At 36.4% G+C, this 23,060-nt stretch overlaps 1 protein-coding gene across 1 annotated transcript in view; it reads left to right on the forward strand.

Moving 5' to 3' along the window:
• The first annotated feature begins 343 nt into the window (after positions 1 to 343).
• LOC113230051 (uncharacterized MFS-type transporter C09D4.1) overlaps positions 344 to 23,060 on the forward strand; it is a 119,740-nt gene continuing 97,023 nt past the window's right edge. The window contains exon 1 of the mRNA XM_026463779.1: positions 344 to 655. Within this exon, the coding sequence (XP_026319564.1) occupies positions 344 to 655 (312 nt within the window). The remainder of the gene's footprint in view (positions 656 to 23,060) is intronic.

The raw sequence follows: 23,060 nt of genomic DNA on the forward strand, positions 1-23,060 counted from the left end.
GCGTTCAGCCGCGCGAGACGCACGCGTGAACCTCTATCGAGGAAAATTTAAAAAAAACGCGCGCGCGGGAAATTCTTGACAATAATAGTTTTAGCAAATAATACACTTTAAAGCTTTAAAAGCGTAATGGACAATAAAAAGTATTTATTACCGTTAATTGTTGTCTAGATTCAGCAAATTATTTATTTATTATTATTATATAATAGACTTGTATTTAGTCAATTTTCGTGCCATAAAATTTGAAAATTAATTGCGTCTAAGACGTATATAACGTAAGCGATAATAAATCTCGACAATAAAGAACATTACTGGATTTTTACGGAGAGATTTTTCGAATTTAAACATGGCGGAAAAGAATTTGGAAGTTTGCGGGAGTGTTATGGACGGGGTGGCTGAAAAGGGAGGGGTGCTTGAGTCTCCCACTAAAAAATCTCCTGTTGAATACGTGGTTTATCCCATAAGATGGGCAGTTTTATTCATCTTTGTGTTCTACTCGGCATCTAACTCGATGCAATGGATCCAGTACAGCATTATTCAAGACGCTATTGTAAAGTATTACGGAGTCAACAGTATTACTGTTTATTGGACCTCGATGATTTATATGATCACTTACATTCCGCTGATTTTCCCGGGAAGCTGGCTTTTGGACAAGACCGTAAGTACAATACACAAACTGATCCGGCGGAAAAAAAAATTAAGCCTTCACTTAACGAAGTAGTTTTTTTTTTATTAAATGGACTTACTATTGACCACTACCTAGCTCTGGAGCAAAGATAGTATCTACGATGGAACGAGCTCGCCCAGGAGCACTGCTATTACAATAGTGTTGTAACTCAAAATAAGTTAAATTGAAGTTTATGCGTATCGTTTGAATCTCTACACTTCAATAAAACCGCCGGCCGTTGGAATAAATAAATAACTCATTCGTAGCCCTGCACTAGGGAAACCCTGCATAGCGGGTGCCATGGACACACACATAAACCAGACAACCACAAATTACACCCAAACTCACGAGAGAAAAAAATGTAGGCCATATAAACATTTCTCCCGGCCCGAGAATTGAACCCGGGCCCTTTGCGTGGCAGACCAGCATGGTAACCGTTCAATTATAAACAATCGAAAAAGAATATTGTCATAAACAATTGAAGGACATCTAATTATAGGAGATGATACATTTTTTTGAGCTGTTTCTGGACAAAAACCTTACCTATTTCCGCCGCCAAGCAGTAATATCAGCATTACTGGTTACCGGTTTTGAAGGGTAAGGGTGCTGGTGAAATTACAAGCACATGGGACTTGTCAATATATGTCTCAAGGTGACAGGCGCAGTGGCAGTGCATTTTAGATATTTCCGATTTAAAGGTCTGAGTGGTACAGCAACTGTTATGAAGAGGCGTTTACTTGTTCGTCCCGTCATTTGATGTTATAAAAAAGAAAAAATATATGAAAAATATGAAATTATTTTTTTGTTTTTATTTTTAAACATTGCACAATTTCCTACTTAATTAGATGTCTGTAATAAACCTTAACCTACACATAAATTTTAATCATATTTCACGGGAAGTGAGTAATTACTTTTTCATCGATTCTGAAACACTACGCTTTTTGAGTTAATACACTATGTTTAATATACTTCAAATTTTATACTTACTGAGGTGGATTTTTTTAAATTTATTGGGGTCAACAAACATATAGCTGTAACTAACAAATAGTGACTTAATGAATAACCAACACCGTAAACCATAGATTACGTAAATAGTTTTCGGATTTCAATAAATAGTACTGCATTCCTAATTCAGTGGTGCCATGCCATCATCCACAAATAATGGCAACATTAAATCATAGTGTAATTAAGGAGGTGTTGCACCTTGTTGTATATTTTTAATCGCAAGTGTTACGTAAACGCCTGAAATTCTCAAAAATCTTTAGATAGAGACAGAATCGATTACGAAATTCATTATTATATATTAAAATTTAAGTTTATATCACATTTATATGTAAAAATATTCAAAAAAACCCTCTCCTGTAAAATTTGTTTCTTGTCGCTTGCAATAAGTCGGCGGTAAGTAATGGGTCGTCGTAAACCTTGTCGTTGTGATGTTGAAAATTGTAATTTACTTCTCGAGTTCTTCATTTTCGCGATGACTACACAATGGAAATTTAGAAATTTACTATTTTTTTTAGTCTAATTTACGTATATTTGTTTTTTTGCAAACAAATCAATTTCGGGGTCTTTATTATGTTCAATGGTCAATATTGACTGAATTTTACTTAATTTTTTAAAATGATCAGGTTTATTTGCCAGACTACAGTAATTAAACAGATGTTAAGTAAAGTGGGTACATTGCATTCAACCTGCAAGCAGATGTGCAAATATTAATGGAATTTAATGTTTGGTCTCTATAGTTTCAAATTCATGTACAACAGAATTTGTATATTCTAAGTATTCTTTATTACTATAGTAGCAATTTGTCAAAAACCACTTTGTCAATTGTAATTTAAAATTATGTCCTCGTAACAATATGATTTCATTTGATTATTTATTAAACAATAGTTAGTTATTATACATAACTTGAAACAATTATACTTATAAGTCACTTTATGGCAACGAAGTTGGTATAAAAGATTCGTAATTTTTGCTCTAATTTGCCTTTGATTGACTTCACCACGTGTTTTATTTTTGCTCTAATTTGCCTTTGATTGACTTCACTACGTGTTTTAAAATGTTGAGCATGAGAGTTGACAAATACGCAGATATCCCTAATGAATAGTTAGTGTGCGCATTTGACCTCCAATGTCACGTGATGGAAAGTGATAATGAGGTCGCCATCATGGAGCATGCACACCTAAATAATGCCTATTCAGTCTCGCCTTGAAAAGGCCCATAGTTATAAACTTCAGGGAATAAGTCTGCAGGCAGGGAATTCCACTCCATAGCCGTTCGCCATATGAATGTAGAAGCGTAACGCTTCGTGGGGATCATATGGTGACATCGGTAACTCAAGCCTACGTCTATTCCCCCGATGATGGAAAAGGGAAGACGATATTAAATCGAGCAATTCCATCGCACATTCTCAATAACGTAACTCTCATTTTTTGCAGTTTAATAAAGTAGCTTCTTGCGTGACCGAGTGTATCATCATACATTTTCCCCAATAGGAGTGAAGTCCTCTCATTATCCCAAACAGGTTCTTATGGCTTTTACGGACCATTGTCCTCTAACATTATGACAAGCTATACACTTTTCACGTATGCATAATAAGTAGAGATAGAAAAAAGCAGAGTATATAAATTTCAAGGAAAATTATACAACTAGAGTTTACAATACCTATATATATATATATATATGCTAACTAGCAAATTTATATACTTTTTGTGGAAATACTCTACTACGTTTAGTAGCAATAGAGCTTCTTGCTGTTTGTCCAGGGAAGTACCTTACCAATTTCTGCTGCCAAGCAGTAATGTGAGGGTTAATGCCTTGCATTCCAGTTTGGAAGGGTTAAAGGTGCTGGTGAAAATATTGAACACATGGGACTTGTCAACTTATGTCTCAGAGTGACGGGCGCAGTAGCAGTGCCCCGAAGATCTTTACGATTGAATGCTCTGAGTGGCACTGCAACGTTATGGATAGGCGTGTCGCTGACCACCAGGTGCACGACTTGTTCGTCCCGTGACTATATACATATACGCATAAAGCATTCTATTTAATTTTCGTTTCTTATTTTTAACAATTTCGATATTTCAAAGGGAGGTATTATATGTTCATTCTGTGTTTATTATTTGAAGTTTTAGGTAAATGTTTGCCTGTTGCGATTTCTGATAATAGCAATAACAATCAAAGTCGATATTGCAAGTTTTTTTTATTGAAAATCGTATAAAAAATAATATAAAACGTAATTGTACATTGTTGCAAAAACGGTAAAACATATTTTTTTCATGAAACTAAAACATTTCAAGACATTGTTGAAGGTGTACTCTTAAAATTTTAATACAATGTTTCGGAAACTCGTTTTTGACGGGGAATTATATTTTATATCCGGGCCATTGCCGGGAATTAAGTTTAGAACCCTTCGTCCCGCTATTACCATAACCATTAGCTGCTAACCTACCTAGGAAAAGCGGGGTCTGTGTTTTCATTTTTGGGGGTTGTATTGGTCATGTGCGTCATGCGCGCAACTAGAACTGCAAAAGACTGAGATAAATTTGCCTCAGTGGCCGAACGATCACCTTGATGGACTGCCACGCAGAGGTCCCGGGTTCGATTCCCGGGCCGGGAGAAATATTTGTATGGCCTTCATTTATTTTTCTCGTCAGTTTGGGTGAAATTTGTAGTCGTCTACCCATGTGTGTGTCCAGGTTACCTATCAGTAGTTTGAAATGACATTTTCCAGAAATAACGTTTGGTCGAAATTTCATAATCTCGAAAGTAATTTTGAGAGGAAAATGTTTTTTCTAACTTAACCAAACCTAACCGAACCTAATCGTGTCTTTGCGATAAACATTCAACATATTCTGAAAGAACAGCTGTTTCGTTATAATTCGGTTTTTAGTGTAATGAAAATTCGAACTAACGTTATTTCGGACAGAAAAATTTTCGAGTTTGTTACCAGACATAATAGTACGCCACGTAACTCATTCTTCTCAGTCGAAGATGCTTTAGAACGGAGTATTATAATTTAAAAACATAATAATGTACAATATATATTTTTCGGAAAGGACCAACCTTAGGGAACAATGGCGGAATCATTGTTAAAAGAATTCTTTAGCTTCTTCAAATGTCATAATTGGATAAAAGAAATCCATTAGATTTTTGAAGTTATACTAAAGGCCTGTTTCAGTCTGGAAATAAAAGTATATTAAAAGAAACTCAAATGACTAATTAGCAGCATTTAGCAATCGGGCTGATGTTCACTACAGCCGTCAGTTTCTAACGTTGAGCGATACTAGCCACTTAAAAACGTTATATCAACTGTTCATTCACGTAATATCAAATGTACTAATTTGACCGATTTGCAATTAAAGATTAACTACTTTATTACAGAAAATTGAGTATATAATTCCTTCTCGAAATAAGCCACTCGAGAAAGTGGTAAAACTGACAAAAAAGTTCCCAATATCGGGGGCAGATGGCACGTTTCGCAAAAAAATAATTTGTGTCCGAGTTACCAGTTTATATTAACTTTAGTTTCTTTTGTTGTGGTTTTGACTTTTTGACCATATCATTGTATAAAATCATTTCCGGAGGTTTCGCCACGACACAAACTCACGTCACCATTCAGCTTCTATTAATTCTGTTTAGGGCTTCTATTGTTTAATTTAATATAATAATACACCGAATGTTTTTATTAAATTTATGTAAAATAGAATCTCCAAAACTTCAAACTGAAATATCTTCCGGAATTCTCAGAACAGGAAACACAAAATCAAATTTGTTCAGAATTTAAAGTATATATTTTCTCATATTTTTCATAAACACCCGCAGTTCGCCATTATTGTTTTAGTATTACGAAAATCGTTTTTCTTGAAGGAAATCTGCATTACAAGCCATATAATAGTTTAATAGAAATTTAGGACTTCATGTGTAATTTGCTTACCTTTAAAAAATGCCTACATAATTTTTTTATAATTATTAATACAAGGATTCGAACCGACGTCGGAACGGAACGAACCAGCGGACCTCAAGAATTTTTCTATGTTCTTGCGTCGTATCTTTGTATTTGATTTTTCAACGACTTTTTAGCCGTAGCGCCATCTATGAGAAATCTATGATATTTCGTCACCCAGTTAGATACTTTTACGTCGCTATTCATTGTATTTAATTTTTTATTCAATTGATATTAATTTATTTTTATGTGAAATTACTCCACTAGTTTGTTATAATTATTAATACAAAGATCGAACACTCAGAAAAAATTCCATCGATTGGTCGGATTCGAACCGACGTCTTCTAGTATACCCTGACAGACGCTAAACCAGCGGACCTCAAGAATTTTTCTATGTGCTTGGATCGTATTTGGTTTTTCGACGACTTTTTAGCCGTGGCATGTGGTTTTTCAACGACTTTTTAGCTGTACATAATTTTTGTTATTGACTGTAAAATTAATCGTTTGTCGTAAGAAAATATAAAAAAAAAATTTAATAAAGTAGTTCAACTAACCATCTTGAGGTGCCTACAGATATGGTCGGTATTTTAATAATCCTTTATAGATTGCATTTTTCTATCGATAAATAAACAAGGGATGTCTACAACATTTGTTTCATTTTTGGTTTGTTTCAATACTTAACACTTTTATTGATCGCTTGGGCGACAGTAAATGTCGATAAGATCGAGCAAAATTGTAGGCACCTTTACATAAAATCTTTACTGCATCGATTGCCTGTTACAGTTTTCTTATTAAAATTGAACGCGTTTTATAGCACGTTATTTAACTATACGGATCAAACAACAAACAATAACATTATAAATATATCGTTTCTAGAAATGTTGCAAAGATTTTTCTGCACTAGTTTTATAGAAAGTGAATACAATGTTGTTGTTTTATTTCATATCACACAAAACATTAATTAAATGAATGCATGTTGTATATAAATTATCACAAAATCAACGGGCGTATTTTCATTTGGGATCGGGAAATAAATGAATTGTTTATATATTATATTTTGGTCTAAGCGAACGACGTTGATTAAAAAGTTGGACACTTTGGACTTTGGGACATTTTTATCGTATGCGGCATGAAACGAAACGTAATTTTTATTTGTTTACAATACGGTGAAAGTAAGATGGAAGAAAAAGAAATAACGTAAGAAAGCATGCTTTACTCTGCAATTGACGACACCCAACAGTTTTTCTATAGTACCTATATAATTTTCATAATTATAATGTACGTATTTTTTTAATGCACACACTCATGGTCCCGCGCTAGGGAAACCTTGTGTCGCGGGTGCAATGGATACGCACATAGACAACCAGAAATTTCACTCAAACTCACGAGAGAAATAAACGTAGGTTATACTAATATTTCTCCCGGCCAATGAATCGAACCAGTAATCTCTGCGTACTAGACCAGCATGGTGACCGTTCGACCACGGGTTCAGTTATAGTTATGTATTCTTTCACCATCATCATCTACGTATTATACGTCCCACTAGTGGGCATTGTTCTCGACTAAGGAGATTGCCTTAAACCTGGAGACAAATACATTGCTTTTTTTTTATTGATAATAATTAGGCAACATCTAATCAACTAATCATAGGTAACTAAAACACTTCTGTTGTGGAAATCGGAAACAACAACGGTACCACGAACAGACCTGACCCAGCCGGGGATCGAACCCGGGACCCTCAGAGATGGCGAGACTATGAAAACCGGCGTGCAAGCCACTCGATCACGGTAGGCGTTAGAAGTGGTAAGCGACAAGCCTGTTCTTCGCAGTTGTAGTGACACTGCCACTCCGCCTGTCACTCTAACATCGAGTATATAACCAGAAATAGAGAAGAATTATGGGCTATACATCCCTGGCAACTCATCAGGCAAATGGGCCTTATATCACTTTTAAACATCAACTCTCGTTTGCGCTGAAATCACAAATTAGAAAGCTGAAATAGTACAGCGCCAACAACTGACCTGTGTGTACGTGTCCGTATATTCCAAAAATATTCTGTATTTATTGTAATAAAGATAATATCTTTAACTATGGGGGGCTGTTCCATTCGGTGGTGTGGGAAAAACAGCAAAATATTTAATTACAAAACGAACTGAATCACATTTCGTCTGTAACTAAATATGTAATTTTTCAATTTCCGTCCATTGTAGCAAAGCCATATATATAATTGACAACACCCGTCAATTGTTTCGAATTTGGGATGGCTAAACGGAGCGCAGTTGTCACAGTAATGATTTGGCAGAATAGTTTTCAATTAAACGACATTTCGTCTATTTCTGGTTATATACTCGATGGCCTGTAATTTCACCAGCACTCTTACCGTTCAAAACCGGAAGGCAGTAATACACTCTGCTTTATGGTATAATAAAACATAAAAAACCGTTTTACCTATATAGAAATTTAATATGTTCTTTTCAATCGCGTCTTGGTCGGCTAATTGTCCAATGCCACATAACTATAGCATTTGAAGGGAGCTTTGCATGAATGATATGACTCCTCGTATTCGCAATGCAAAAGTTCTAATAAAGCGTCAATTACTAGAGCCTGATGTTAATTTATTTCAATTTTTATTATGATTCGGACATCATTATTTGTTGTTATTGTTATTTTATATTCTTTTAGAGCACACTGCATAATGTAATAATTTTATTCTAAATTAGGTTTTGTTGTTTTTAATGTTTAGGATACAGATCAAATACTTGTTATTCTTTTCAGTTTTTGGTAAGTAGGCATAGCCATCGCTTCTCAGGCTCCAGCTGAAGATCAGCCCTGTGGCTCTGCCAAGCATTAAGCTGAGCTGGCTAGCCTTTTCGGCTATTGTTACGTATTTAGTAATCTTTTTTTAAATTTAGGAAATGAAACTATTTTTCCGGATTTAAATCGCGTATATTTGTTTTTCAAACAACCGTGACCATGTGACCGGTAAAGGGCCCGAAACGTCGCTTTGTTTGAAAAAACAAATATACGCGATCTAAATCCGGAAAAATAGTTTCATTTCCTATGTGTAACAATCGCGAACACTTTTTTAAATTGTTTATTATTTAATTTAAATTTAGATTTATTACTATTTTTTGGATATTTATTAGAAATAGCCGAATGTTCTTTCTTTCTTTCTTTCTTAATGTTCACATTACATTAGTGACTGTACTTCCCTGGATCAACTCTTTCACAAGGAGCTTTACTGCACCAAAAATGCTTTAGTATTCCATAAAGATGTTTGAATGTTATTTATATCTAATAGCGTTCACATTGACTCTTACCATTTAACTATCAATGAGATTAGATGTACTCTGACGCAGCTGGGATGTAAATTACTATAAAACAATTGCCAACGAGGTAATTGCATTGCAACAAGATCCTATTAATTTGAAAGCCCAATAAATCCTAATGCCACTCACTTTATGAGTTTGATTACCAGTAGAGTGCTTCAAGTGAAGACTTAATTTAATGTAAGAGGGGAATTAAGTTTATTCTAATCGGTTCTTTGGATGTCAGTCACTGCCCAAATTACAGGGTAAGTTTAGAATGTATTTGAATTTAAACCAGGACATTATTATATGCCTTCTTGTCATGCACTTTCGGACACATAATTCGAACCACCTTGTATTTGCATTATAATTATATCCTAAGCTGAAACAAAGTTTGATTGTAATTATTAAACAAAGATCGGACACCTAGAAAAAAATCACTTTGAATCGGTTTGAATATAAACCAAAATCTCCCAACAAACCGTGCCAGACGCTATGCCAACTAAGACACGGAACGAATCAGCGGAACTCACGAATTTTTCCATGTGTTTGTAGCACTGCAAAAAAAAACTGAAAAACTCGTGCAACTTTCGTAGATTTCTCACAGATGGCGCTATGGTAAAAAAGTCGTTAAAAACCAGAACAAATATCTACCACAAACACGTAAAAAAATTCGTGAGGTCCGTTGTTGGTTCGTTCCGTGGCTTCTTGCGTCTGGCGCGGTTTGACGGGAGATGTTGGATCGAATCCGAACGCGTCGATGCATTATTTCTAAGTGTCCCAGCTTTGTTGAATAATTATAACAAACTAGTGCAGTAATTTCACAGAAAATAATTTGTTTGAACATCCTGACTTTCAATAAAACTGATTGAGTGAACAAAAATATAATGCAACTTTGAAACTCGTATACTAAACTTCATTTACATAATGTTCTAGTTGAAAATTTGAATTTGTAAACCCGGGGAAAACTTTTTCTTTGACGATAAAAGTATTTTTGTATTCTAGCCCTTATCCGAGGGTAAAATGCAAGGTGAATTATGTATCCATATTACCTAAACAGCATCAGATACGTTGCTCTGATCTCAAAGTAAATACTAAACCACTAATGTTATGCAAATCGGAAACAACGACGGTACCACAACCGCCCAGACCCGAAACAACGTAGAAAAGTTTTTCTACATTGATCCGGCCGGGGATCGAACCTGGGACCTCAGAGGTGGCGATATCCTGAAAACCGGTAGGTTCCGGTTTTGAAAAGTGAAATTACTAGAATATGGGACGTGTCAAATTTACGTCTCAGGGTGACGAGCTCAGAGGCATCAAAAAAAAACTTACCAGACCCACGACTTGTTTATTCCGTCACTTGATGTCATAAAAAAAGTTATATACGTCGTTGCCTCAAGATTTCACATTTATTCCAAATTAATTAAGCTCAATTTTATAGTTTTTGTAATTTTCAATGCGAAAATGAAATAACGAGAGACTAAGGCCGCCACTGAATGCAAATGCGTTGTATCATTTAAATTGCTAATCCCTTCAGCTCATCTGATCAATGCCATTGATTCGCAGAGCTCGATGAGTCGAAACCGAGCTTAAAGGTGGTTTTCCACTGGCAAGGCGAGACGAGACGATTCGGAACGAAGATTGAAATTTGAATGACAAAATTTCAATTCTCTCCTAGCCCATTTTCGGTGGAAATGGTCTGAATTGACGAGGATGGGCGAAGCGAGAATTGAAATATTTGTCGATGTAATATTGAACCATAGTGCTGCCCACATAGAGTATTATACTCTGCAACGGATACGCTATTTCTCGCGCTAGCTAACGATGGCTATTATGTCAATGGCGAAACTGTGTAAACGTATGATTTGAGATTTTAAAAAAAGATGGTTTCATCTGACTCTTCTTCAATTAGCATATTTAACGATAATAGTAATTTACTATTATTATTTTAATATAGCTCACGCGAGATCGCGATGGCGCGAGCTATCAGGCTCAATTAGTAAATAGCATAATGAACTTTATGGTCGATTGTGTGACGTACTAACTAGATACGAGCCAAAATCTTCCGCGGTTCCGACGCAATATAAATTGAGCCTAAATGGCAATTTTTTTGTGGAAATAGGCAAGCGAGATTTCAATTCTCATCTCTCCTCGTCTCGTTTCGCCTCGCCAGTGGAAAACCACCTTAACGTAACACGCAGGACGATTTTTGCTGTTTACTATTACAACATTCGTTGATAATTATTATACTTGATTTATTAGATTTTTTTTGAATTAATCCACTAGTTTGCTATAATTATTATTACAAAGATCGAACAATAAGAAAAATTCCTTCGATATTCATTACAATCAATATTACAATTTATAAAGCAACATCTCTTGTCAACCTCTGGTGGCTGTAAAAGTAGCACGTTGAGTGGAGAAAATATTTTTCATAGATTTCTAGGCTATGGCAAAAAAATGTTAACATTTCGTAGGGTCTGCTGACATTATGTAGCTCAGTTGAGCATAGCATCATATAGATGCAGGTTCGAGTAATGTCAGATCGATATTTTCTCGGATTTGAAACGGGCTCCGTGCACAAGCAACATCGGAAGTGGGTTCATATTTTCTAGATTTGTGTAGTCTAGGATTCGGAATGAATACCAATCGGACGCAGTGGCCAAGTCGCTAAGGCTTCCAAGTATGAAGTTTATGAGGATAATACATTTGACAGATGAAATCTACTCCCAATGCTGACATTATACTAAGTTAATAATATTTATTAAATGATAGTAAATGGGTACTTCTACAGAGCTTTTGTGAACACAATAGCAAGCCACACAGAGCCCTTCCCCATTTTAATAAACACTGTCCCAACGTCGGCGTCGTTCCGCCATTAGTTTTGCAATATGAAAAAATGACGTGGCGGTTTTTGTATAGTGTATGATCGTGCAATACGTAAATACCGTAGCTTAGTTGAATTTCTCTAATGTTCGTTTAGATTAACTAAAGTTGATTAGATCGTTATCCACACAAGTGCTTTTTAGAGGACTACCACACATTAGGCAATAAAAGAAACTGAACTATCTCGACATTTTTTGTCATTACTGTACGAATTTACGGCCAGTTGCATGTCCATGAGTTTAAAATCACCATTTACGTTCACGAGCGGTTGTTCACGACGTTTTCGCGCTCAATTTGCTTTTTTAATGCCCGAGTGATTTATGAAGTTTTATTTTTAATTAAGCGCAGAGTTTCATAAGTCTTTATAAAAGACTTTTTGATTTTACAAAACATTCTTTTTTATGCATTGACTTACAAATAAATGGACGACGGGTCTAATACAAAAACCACGAAAAAAATGTCCCAAGTCAACCTTTTTAAACGTAGTGACATGTCAAGGAATATGACAAATCTAAAACGTTGAATTTAAATTGTAATGTCATCGCAGTACTGTCTAATTTTGCTTGCTTCGCTGTCAGTCGAACAAACGAAGACTAGAGCGTGAATGACGCTCTGTATACGATTTTAACGCCCTATAAGTTCGGACACTTTTTAGCGCGGTCCCGACGTCCATATAATTGTAAGTCAATGTTTTTATGCAATAGATTTCTCCTAGTAACTTTGCTTTAGTACCCTAAAAATCAGCTAGATGGCATTGATCCGTTTTATCTAAATTCTGCATAGCAGTGTTAAATTTTCTGCCTTGAATTTTGAAGGCTTTTTTTCAAAAAAGTTTGTAGGGGAAGACAAAGAAGAGAGTTGTAAGGACACATGTGCTGACGTAACGTTTTTAGCCCTCCGCGTGTGCGCAGTCAGTAATTATCCGTTGCGTCGCCATGAGCAGTTCCGACTAAACTTGTATAAATCGAGTAATTATTAATTGTACGGTATATTAATTGACAATGAACAATAAAAGTGGTACAGCTAAATTATAACGGAGTTTTGACTTTGACTGGAATCCCTATAGTGATCACGTGAAATCCTGGTACGTACATAGCACCACCCATAAAGACATAATCTTGATTGTGGGAATTTCTCTCGTCACGTGTCAAGCCCTGAATGGTCGCTAAAACAACGTCTTTCAACGTCGCGATTGTGTTTTAGAGAATACAGTTTTGCTCAGCGCTGAGCTCGTCATTGAAGTCCAAAGCTACCTCGTCGTCGAACCAGCAAACCACTGAGCACGGCGCTGAATGTGCCCTAATTCAGCGTGTACTCGCGCAGATTCGTTCCTGAGCCTTGGTTCGTGCCCACCAGGGTGTCATCAGGCGCGCTATTTAAATTTTAATTCGGGTTCAGCTTGTCCTTTTGTCCGGTGCCGCTGTCAAGGTCATCTGCAAAATGTTCTTCATAAAAACTAAGATAGTCATCGGCACTATTTATTTGGTTCTAGGAGGAACGATTGCCGCGTTTATCTAATAGTTTATTTAGAAGCTGTAGAGCTTGTGAAAGAGTTCAAGAGTACAAGTAAGTACTGGCACCTTACCCTATTTCTGCCGCCAAGCAGTAATGACAACATTACTGCGTTCCGGTTTTGAAGGTGCTGGTGAAATTACAGGCACATGGGACTTGTCGAGTTAGTCTCAGGGTGACGGGCGTAGTGATAGTGCCCCTCGGATCTTTGCAATTTAAAGCTCTGAGTGGCACTGTAATTGTTATGGACATGTGTGTAGCTTACCACCAGGCTCACGACTTGTTCGTCCCGTCGATTTAAAAAAGAAAATTAAACATTTATACTTAACCTTTGTAAATTAAACCTTGTAGCAATAACGCACTTGAAGTTTGACTGAATTTGGTGACGACATGTAAATGTTAAAAACCTGCTCAATTTTGTTAATTCATACATTTTAGTTTTACACAGACATGTTAAACGTGCTTGTTACGGGATGTCAATCAGCTGTTGGTTTGGTTGTCGAAAGTTAAGAGAAAGGATCGAATAAGTCCTTCAAGTAAACTTCTTGCACATAATTAAACTCAATAAAAATCAATATATATTGGCAGTTACCCGTTACGTTTTATAATTTAATAAAACAGTACACACCAGGGCTGTTGCTGATGTGGGTTTTTTTACACATAAACGGATGTTGACGCTGATTATATGTATTTTAAAAAAGCGCGAAAATTGTACACGCGCCAGCACATCAAGCTACACATTGACGTATCTTGTATCTTGTTCCGTTGCACTGGAGGCGATTTTCGAACAAAAATGTGTAGTCAGATGTGCCGTTATCCGTACATCGTTACCGAATCTATCTGTATGAAAAAGTTTTCTATTTTCTTTGGTATTGTAATAATATATTGTTTCAATGATTTTGTGACATCTATTATAAAAAAAGAATCAATCTGCCTAGCTTAATCGTTCTGGATTTCGTCAGTTATATTTGAGGTGAAAATAACGTTAATCGCCGTGTGCATTCATGCGAAACCAGATGCTGGGGTTATACAAGGATTGTAATGTAAATAAAGGTTCTGTTCTGAGCGCGTGCACTGTCGGCGGTACTCTCAGCGGTACGCACTTATCGCGTTACCTCGAGCGAACGACGGAGCCCTGGTTTGGGTGTGTATTTGTGGTTGTTTAAGTGTGTGTCTATGGCACCCTTAACACAGGGTTTTCCTATGTGTGTGTGAAAAAGTTGCACTAAATAGTGCAATTTAATAAATAGTGTATTGTTATTGGATCGACGTCAAATCTTAACATCCTAGTATTCTGCCAGCTAAATGGCATTATCCGGGGCGTTTATACGCACGTTCCGCGTACAAATAATACGTTAGGCGTAATTTGGGGGGAAACACCCCACTTCCACCACTCTCACTCTAGATTTGTAAGTCGTCGCCTACGCTGGGGATATCCTTACACCATTGTAGTGGATTATAATTAATTATGGTAAGAACCTACAATATCAAGTGTCAGTACCAAATAGCAGATAAATACAAAGGTCCTTTTTACTAAGGAAGTGTGCCATTACAATGAAGAGACGTCTTGCAACCAAATGCTTTTAGTTAAGTGGGAGTGGTACAATTATTTGATTAAAGGACTTCCTTAAAACGTTGTGAAATGGTAAATAAGCGCTAATCCGATGGAAAAAATAACGCATGCAAGCACTTCCTTGTGAGTCACTATTTTTAACTTGTAGGTTTTAAAGAAGTTACATTTCACTGCGTTTGAAGAAAATTCGCCAAAAGAGATTTTAATAAGTAAAGCAATAATATTTATCTAAACTTTAATTAATTAATACGTTTAGAGCGGATGATACCTCCTTCTGAAATTCTGCCACATGTAATCAATCATACGTCAAAAAATAACACAAACTACATACAAATTGCGTGTGTGAAATATAAGCATAAGAAAATTATAGACCAATTTTGTTCGTAGAAACTGTAAACATCTCTTCTGAAAAATTGTCATTTTGCAGATGTGTTATTGTTACATCAATCGTGTGAAATGTTGTATAATATTTTGTGCTATATATTTGATACATAACTAAGCCTTTTTTAACCGATTTCAAAAAGGAGGAGGTTCTCAATTCGACTGTTTTTTTTTGTATGTATGTTACGCGATAACTCCGGTATTTGTGAACCGATTTTCATAATTCTTTTTTTGTTGGAAAGGGGGTACTTCCAAAGTGGCCCCATTTCATTTTGAAGAAAATCATCCACCTCGAAGGATGGCTGTTCACGCATGAAGATTCATTTTTATAAATAGCGCCTAACTTTAATTTAGGAGCAATTACTTTAATGGTTGATTTTGCTATTACTCCCATTCAAGGCGTTTTTCTCTCAATATACTTTGAGTAGTGTCGTAGTGAGAACCTATTTTTATTATCTCCAGTGTCAAGTCCTGTATAGTGGCGAACTAAGGGATATTTCAATAAAACTTAGCAAATACACGTAATTCCACGTACTTTTGAGGTCGGTTTTTTTTAGTACTCTGTACTGAAATTATGTCTATTATTATTTATGATTCCGGGAACAGTTCAAGGAATGTACTCAGCCTATTCCATTTTTATTACAAAGCTGTATTCAGAATCAAAGCTTTACATATAAATTTCTAAATTTATAACTAGTATTGCAAGGGGTAGCTGATTAGAAAGTTTTAATAAAACGAAAATAAAAATGTTTACTTATTAAATCGTCAAATCGAAACAGCTATGTTTTTCGAAAATTTCGAATTTCGCAAAACAAATGCCTAGTTGTGTCGTAAAAATACATATCCATAAATGTTACTGCAGGTCACTATTGACAACTACGTAGGTACATCAATTAGCTCCTTCAACGTAGTTATGAATTAATACAAAACTTGATGAGCGGACTAACGTCAAAATGACCATCATAGCTTGCCGGTACTATAATTAAAATTACCTACACAAGTGCAAGCGAGAAAGGTAGATAGCCTTGGTAGTCAAGAGTGTATCATATAGCTTTAAGATAAGAAATTGATACCGCAAGTGTAATGTCCAGTAATTAGTAATGTTATATTATTATTTTTCTTGACAACAATAATGAAGGGTGACCTGATCACGTATCAGGTGCGGTGTTTTGATGTTCGTCTGTTATTTTCGATGTTTTTGTTGATTATTTTCGTGGTCAAGTCATTAGAAGCGAATCAGTATATATTTTTTATGGTAAGCAACACACCTGTCTGTAACAGTCGCAGTGCCATTCAGAGCTTTAAAACGCAAAGATCGGCGGAGCACTGCCATCACCTACGACACCTACGACATAAGTTGACAAGTCCCATCTGCTTGTAATTTCACCAACACCCCTACCCTTGGAAACCGAAACCTGGGTCCAGAAATAGGTAAAGTAGCAGTACTTCACTGGACCGACTCTTTCACAAAGAGCTCTAATGTTACTAAATATTGCCATTATGATAGCGTAAATTCGTTATGGACTTGAGCACAATCTACTTTCAGAAGAATCTTCTCTGACACTTCTTTTTTTTTCTTATCATAGCCACGTCATCGACCCTGTGTACATCTGTCGCATGGTATACGATATGAAAATCATGTACCCTTTATACATTGCACTGCCGGGGGACTGGGGACTTGAAATACGTTTTTCAAAGTTCGTCGCGTGAGAAGTGGGACGCGTTTGTCTAAAAAATGCCTATTCACTCTGGCCATGAATAGTCCCAAATTGTACTTTTCGTGGAACACAGATGTAGAGCATTCCATTCCTTTGCCGTATGCATCAGAAAGGAGGAAGCAAAGCGCTTAGTGCGAATAGGTGGAATATCAACGACTTAAGAATGGAGTGCTCCGGACCTTCTAATCGACTGAAGGAGGAACGGTGAGGGCGGAACCAAATTGAAAAGTTCCTGCGCACACTCACCGAAATTTATCCGATAGAAAACCGACAAGCAGGCTACTTTTCTGCGATGGTCGAGATTTTGGAGCTTCGACTCCACAAGAGAATTATTGTTAATAAGTCTCATTGCTTTTCGCTCCACCGAGTCTAAGGCAGCTAACTGGTAATGGGCAGAGCCGTCCCAAAGGTGGCAGCAGTACTTTATACAGGATCGAACTTGTGCTTTATACAGATTTAAAAGCTGTTCAGGTGTGAAGTACCGCCTGACCTTGTAAAGTATACCTAGTTTTCTGGCAGCAGTTTTTGCCAAGCACTCGATGTATCGCCAAAAAGTTGAGGTTGGATGATAAGTCGAGACCAAGTAGCTCAAGGTGGTCCCTTATCGGCACGGATACATCTAGAAAAGTCGGAGTAAGGCTCCGTTTTGATGTGAAAAGACATGCCTGTGTTTTAGTCGCATTAAGCCTGACCCTATTAGCATCTCCCCAGTCGGAAGCAGCTTTCCGATTCAAGTTCAACCGAATGACCATCGCCTCTCGCTTACACCGGATCTCTTCGCTGTTGTCTCGGGCGTCTGGCACATAACTCTCTATCACTGTGCTGTCGTCTGCGTACCCAAAGATACCGGGCATCAGCAGCAGGTCGTTAATATGCAGCAAGAATAGTGTGGCGGAAAGGACAGATCCCTGAGGTACACCGGCATTTGTACCATGAGGAGCTGACGAGTAACCATCTACAACTACACAGATTGACCTATCTTTCAGAAAATCGCCTATCCATGTACAAAAGCCAACAGGAATTCCGTAAGCTGGAAGCTTGTTTAACAGGCTATCATGCCAAACCCTATCAAAGGCCTTTGATATGTCGAGAGACACCGCAAGCGATTCACCACGTTTCTCGAAAGCCTCGCTCGATAAATGTGTGGCATACGCAAGAAGATCTCCAGTAGATCGTCCACGGCGAAAACCATATTGTCGATCACTGAGGAGATCGTTATCTTCGAGGTATCCAAGGAGACGGCTGTTCAATACGCGCTCCGTAGTCTTACAGAGTATGGATGTGATTGCGATAGGTCGATACTTAGATGGATCGGCATGACTACCTTTCTTAGGTACAGGCTGTACATTTGCAAGCTTCCAGGTTTTCGTGTCTTGTCCAGAATTCATAGAGAGGCGATACAGGTGAGTCAACACCGGAGACAACTCGGGTGCACATTCCCGCAGGACAATCGCTGGGATTCCGTCAGGGCCACTGGCTTTGTTGACGTCTAATTTGCGTAAAGTTTTCAACACCTCTTTTTGACGGATAGTGATCTCGGGCATTTCCGAGTCACAGCGAGGTAGTGTAGGTGGTGTTTGCAAAGTAGCGTCAAGACGGGAATTGGAAGCAAAAAGAGAAACAAAAAGATTTGCTTTCTCTTCAGCGGTAGGAGCCAGCGATCCGTCAGCTCTTATTAAAGGCGGAAGGGATGACCTGCGGAAATTCGCTTCGACCGATTATGATTCCGTTAGGTATAGTTAACAAACATTCATAAAATAATATACATAATATAGAAATATTCAACTGCCTCCGTGGTCGGACGGTTATCATGCTGAACTGCTTCGATTCCCGGGCCGGGAGAAATATTTAAATGGACTACATTTATTTCTGTCGCGAGTTTGGGTGTAATTTGTGTGTGGTCATGACACCCGCGATACAGGGTTTCCCTAGTGCATAAAAAATCTAGAACTATTTACAGAAACCATACAATATGAGAGTATTTTTTATTTGCAGTAAAACTCCTTGTTTTCACGACTTCGTCCAGGGAAGTACTGCCACCTTACCTATTTCTGCCGCCTAACTGTAATGTGAGCATTACTGCGTTCCGGTTTTGAAGAGCAAGAAGGGTGCTCGTGAAATTACAGACACGACAACTTTTGTCTTAGGATGATGGGCGCAGTGGCATAGCACATAAGATATTTGCGATTTAAAGTTCTCAGTGGTTCTGCAACTGTTGTGGACAGGCGTGTCGCTTACCACCAGGCGTATGACTTGTCCGTCCCACCACTTGATATTATAAAATAAACAATTATATTACAAAAGTAAATCAAACATGTTTTTAAACGATTACCTACAAGTGGGCACTTGACAAACAATACATTCAATATGTGAATTATTGTTTAACAATTACCTACGTATAAATTGTAGTGCAAGTGTACTTTTTATTCTTGCGCTAAGTAGGTAACAATAATATAATATTTCTATCTACAAGCGTTGACCTGCGAAGGTTGTCAATATATGTCTCATAGCTGCGTGTGTCATAACATAAGTAATACAAATAATTTTTTTTCTGTGGTGAATTTTTTATGTATTAAAAGAATGAAGCTTTTTTCGTTTCGTTGTAGCCCTTAATCTACCAATAATTTGATTCCTGTAATGTATTTTCAATGGTCAGGGGTCGCGAACACTGGCAACTTATTAAAATTCAAGCGAGACCAAGTGTGTAGGTAGTATACAAAACTGATGGCCAACTTTCACGTGCAGACACGACAAGAAGATGAGTTCATTTACAATCTGGTTAACATAATGTAATTGTTTATTGCATAAACCGTAACAACATACGATATTGTAATGCACCATATTGTGCGTTGTAGTTACGACATTTTGCATCCTCAAATAGGTCATCAAGTAGCAAGTTTTTGTAGATTAATAACCTTTTAAGTGGTTCTTTACAACATAGGTACTCTTTTTAAAATAATCGCAACCAAATAGCGTTTTTCATACGTACATTATAGAAGTACATTATGTCTTATTTCTTTGCCATAAGATGTACCGTCAAGTTCGTCGCAATCCTTGCATTCATCACCATCATCATCATCAACCCATCTACATATATACGTCCCACTGTTGGGTGTGGGTCTCCTCTCTGGCGAGACGAAAGAAATGCTCATGGTGCATTTCAAATTAAATCCTTGCATTGCCATACTTATTTGTACTAGATTCGATGCACTTTTAAAGAAAATAAATTGTCATATCTCATGTCATATGTCATATGTTGTAACTCAAAATATGTGAAATTTAATATTATATCATTACTGAACGTAAAATTTTATTCTCTACACGTCAAAAAAACGGTCCGTAGAATATTGTAAGAGACGATGATAAGACATCTACTTAACTCAAAATGAGACAGACTTTATGAGAGCTAGTTCTGGCCAAAATAATCCTTATTCAAAAACATGAAATGATTTTTTCCATTTTATTTTTTAATATATTTGAGAAATCGTTTAAGTGTGTGTAATAAACCATAATATATTAATTTTAATGATTTTTTTTTGAGGTAAGTGAGTAATTAAAAGTTGAGTTTTTAATTCGTTTTTCATCGATTCTGAGAAAGTCCTCTTTTTGAGTTAATACGCTATTGTATTAACAGTGCGATATGTCAAATCCCAATAATGGCCGCTATGCTTGATTTTAACGAACATTTTTTTTTTATCTAGAAACCTCAATTACAAAACAGCTACGTACAATATTTAATTCTCTGATGAACAACTTGTTTCTTTGGCACGTCAATGTGCCAAAAAACCTTATAATGAATAATAAAAATTTAAATTCAATTTTTACCAATATGTAGTAACTTTTGTTTGCCCCTGCTTGAGACAACATAACACGTTTAGTTTTATTACTTTAATATGTTTTCGTGTTCAATACACGAAAACATATTAAAGCATAAACAAGTTCTTAGGAATTATTTTTCTCTTATCATTTTTTTGATGCGCAGCCTGGTTTTTGTTTTAAAAATCAACTGATGACACGATGGAACTATGGTTCCTAAGTGTTATTTTCTACGCTAAATTCAAGCTATTGACATAATGTGGGAAACTCCAACATGGCCGTGCATTGTAACGCCATCTAGCGAAATTCTAAGAAACCCTTGCTCACGGCCAATAAAAGACACTCAATCTTTCGAATGCAATTGTTTCATTAACGGACTTCAAAAAAGGAGGAGGTTCTCAATTCGACTGTATATGTAGTTTTTTGTATGTATGTTACGCAATAACTCCGGTATTTGTGAACCGATTTTCATGATTCTTTTTTTGTTGGAAAGGGGGTACTTCCATAGTGGTCCCATTTCATTTTGAAGAAAATCATCCACCTCGAAGGGTGGCTGTTCACGCATGAAGATTCATTTTTATAAATAGCGCACAAACTTTAATTTAGGAGCAATTACTTTAATGGTTGATTTTGCTATATCTCCAATTTAAGGCGTTTTTCTCTCAATATACTTTGAGTAGTGTCGTAGTAAGAACCTATTTTTATTATCTCCAGTGTCAAGTCCTGTATAGTGGCGAACTAGGGGATATTTCAATAAAACTTAGCAAATAGACGTAATTCTACATACTTTTGAGGTCGGTTTTTTAGTACTCTGTACTGAGATTATCATTTATCAGTACAATTTACTTCTTAATTTAATTTTGTCTGTGCTAAATTAATTAATAAATAACTTTGGAACGACAAATACAAAGTACGTAAACTAACAAAGTGCGGTCTTTTTAAGTTCTTTTTTTAGTTTATTGTATCTTTCACCAAAATAATTGTTGGTCATGTTTCTGGCTTTAACAACGTACTTAATAATAACAAAATACCTAAGTGTATTACAAGTGACCATGAAACCAGAACACGATTATATTTAAATACGAAATGATATATCTGAAAAACTAAATGTCCATAATAAAAACTTATGGTGAACAAAAAACCAAACGGCACAAGGAAAAAAAGAAAATTACGTATTACGTGTTTACAGTATGTATTAACGTTATGATTTGAGTGTGAATAAACTGAGAATTGTTTATTTTTGCCAGTAGGTTCCAAACCTAACAAGCAAAAATTTAAAGGTCATTTCAATCCTGTATAAATAACTCCAAAGTATTAAATCAGTGGGATCTCGCGATGCAGCTTCCCTGAATTAATTGGCTATATTAATGAGCATCTTACTTGTCACCATCTCAAGCGACGTTTGAATAATTACAACATAACTAACTTACTTTTTTACGATAGCAAGTGACGAGGTGAGCAAGTCGTGCTACTCAAGAACTTTAAGATCTTAGGGGCACACGCGGCGCCTGACATCTTGACAAAAAGTTGACAAGTCTCATCATGTCTGTAATTTCACTGGCACCCTTACCATTGGAGCGTAGTAATGTTTACGTTATTGTTTGACGGCAAAAATAGGTAAGGTGTCAGTACTTCGGGTTTTAACAGGTTTCTGCCTATGGAATTTAAAATAATTCCATACTTCTTACAAATTTCGACGTATTTTAAGACAAAAGCGAGGCAACTCCACAAAATACCAACCTTATAATCCTGTGGATTTTTTCAAACTCGATCGAAGGAATTTTTTCTGAGTGTTCGGTCTTTGTATTAATAATTATAACAAACTAGTGCAGTAATTTCACATAAAAATAATTGAATATCAATTCAATATTTAAAAACAATGAATAGCGACATCTCTAGCCGGGACTGGTAGCTGCAAATGTATCTAACTGGGTGACGAAATATCATAGATTTCTCATAGATGGCGCTACGACTAAAAAGTACTTGAAAAACCAAATACAAAGATACGACCCAAGCACATCGAAAAATTCGTGAGGTCCGCTGGTTCGTGCTGTGGCTTAGTTGGTATAGCGTCTGTCACGGTATGCTAGAAGACGTTAGTTCAAATCCGACCGGATCGAAGGATTTTTTCTGAGTGTTTGATCTTCGTATTAATAATTATTACAAACCTGTGAATTCTTACTAATAAGGATGCCTATTACGATTCTATTTTTATAAATATCAATTCAATGATTTTTTTCAAGCGAATCGATTCAAT

The sequence above is a fragment of the Hyposmocoma kahamanoa genome, unplaced genomic scaffold, assembly GCF_003589595.1.
Source record: "Hyposmocoma kahamanoa isolate Upper Pololo Valley unplaced genomic scaffold, ASM358959v1 63, whole genome shotgun sequence".
Lineage (NCBI taxonomy): Eukaryota > Metazoa > Arthropoda > Insecta > Lepidoptera > Cosmopterigidae > Hyposmocoma > Hyposmocoma kahamanoa.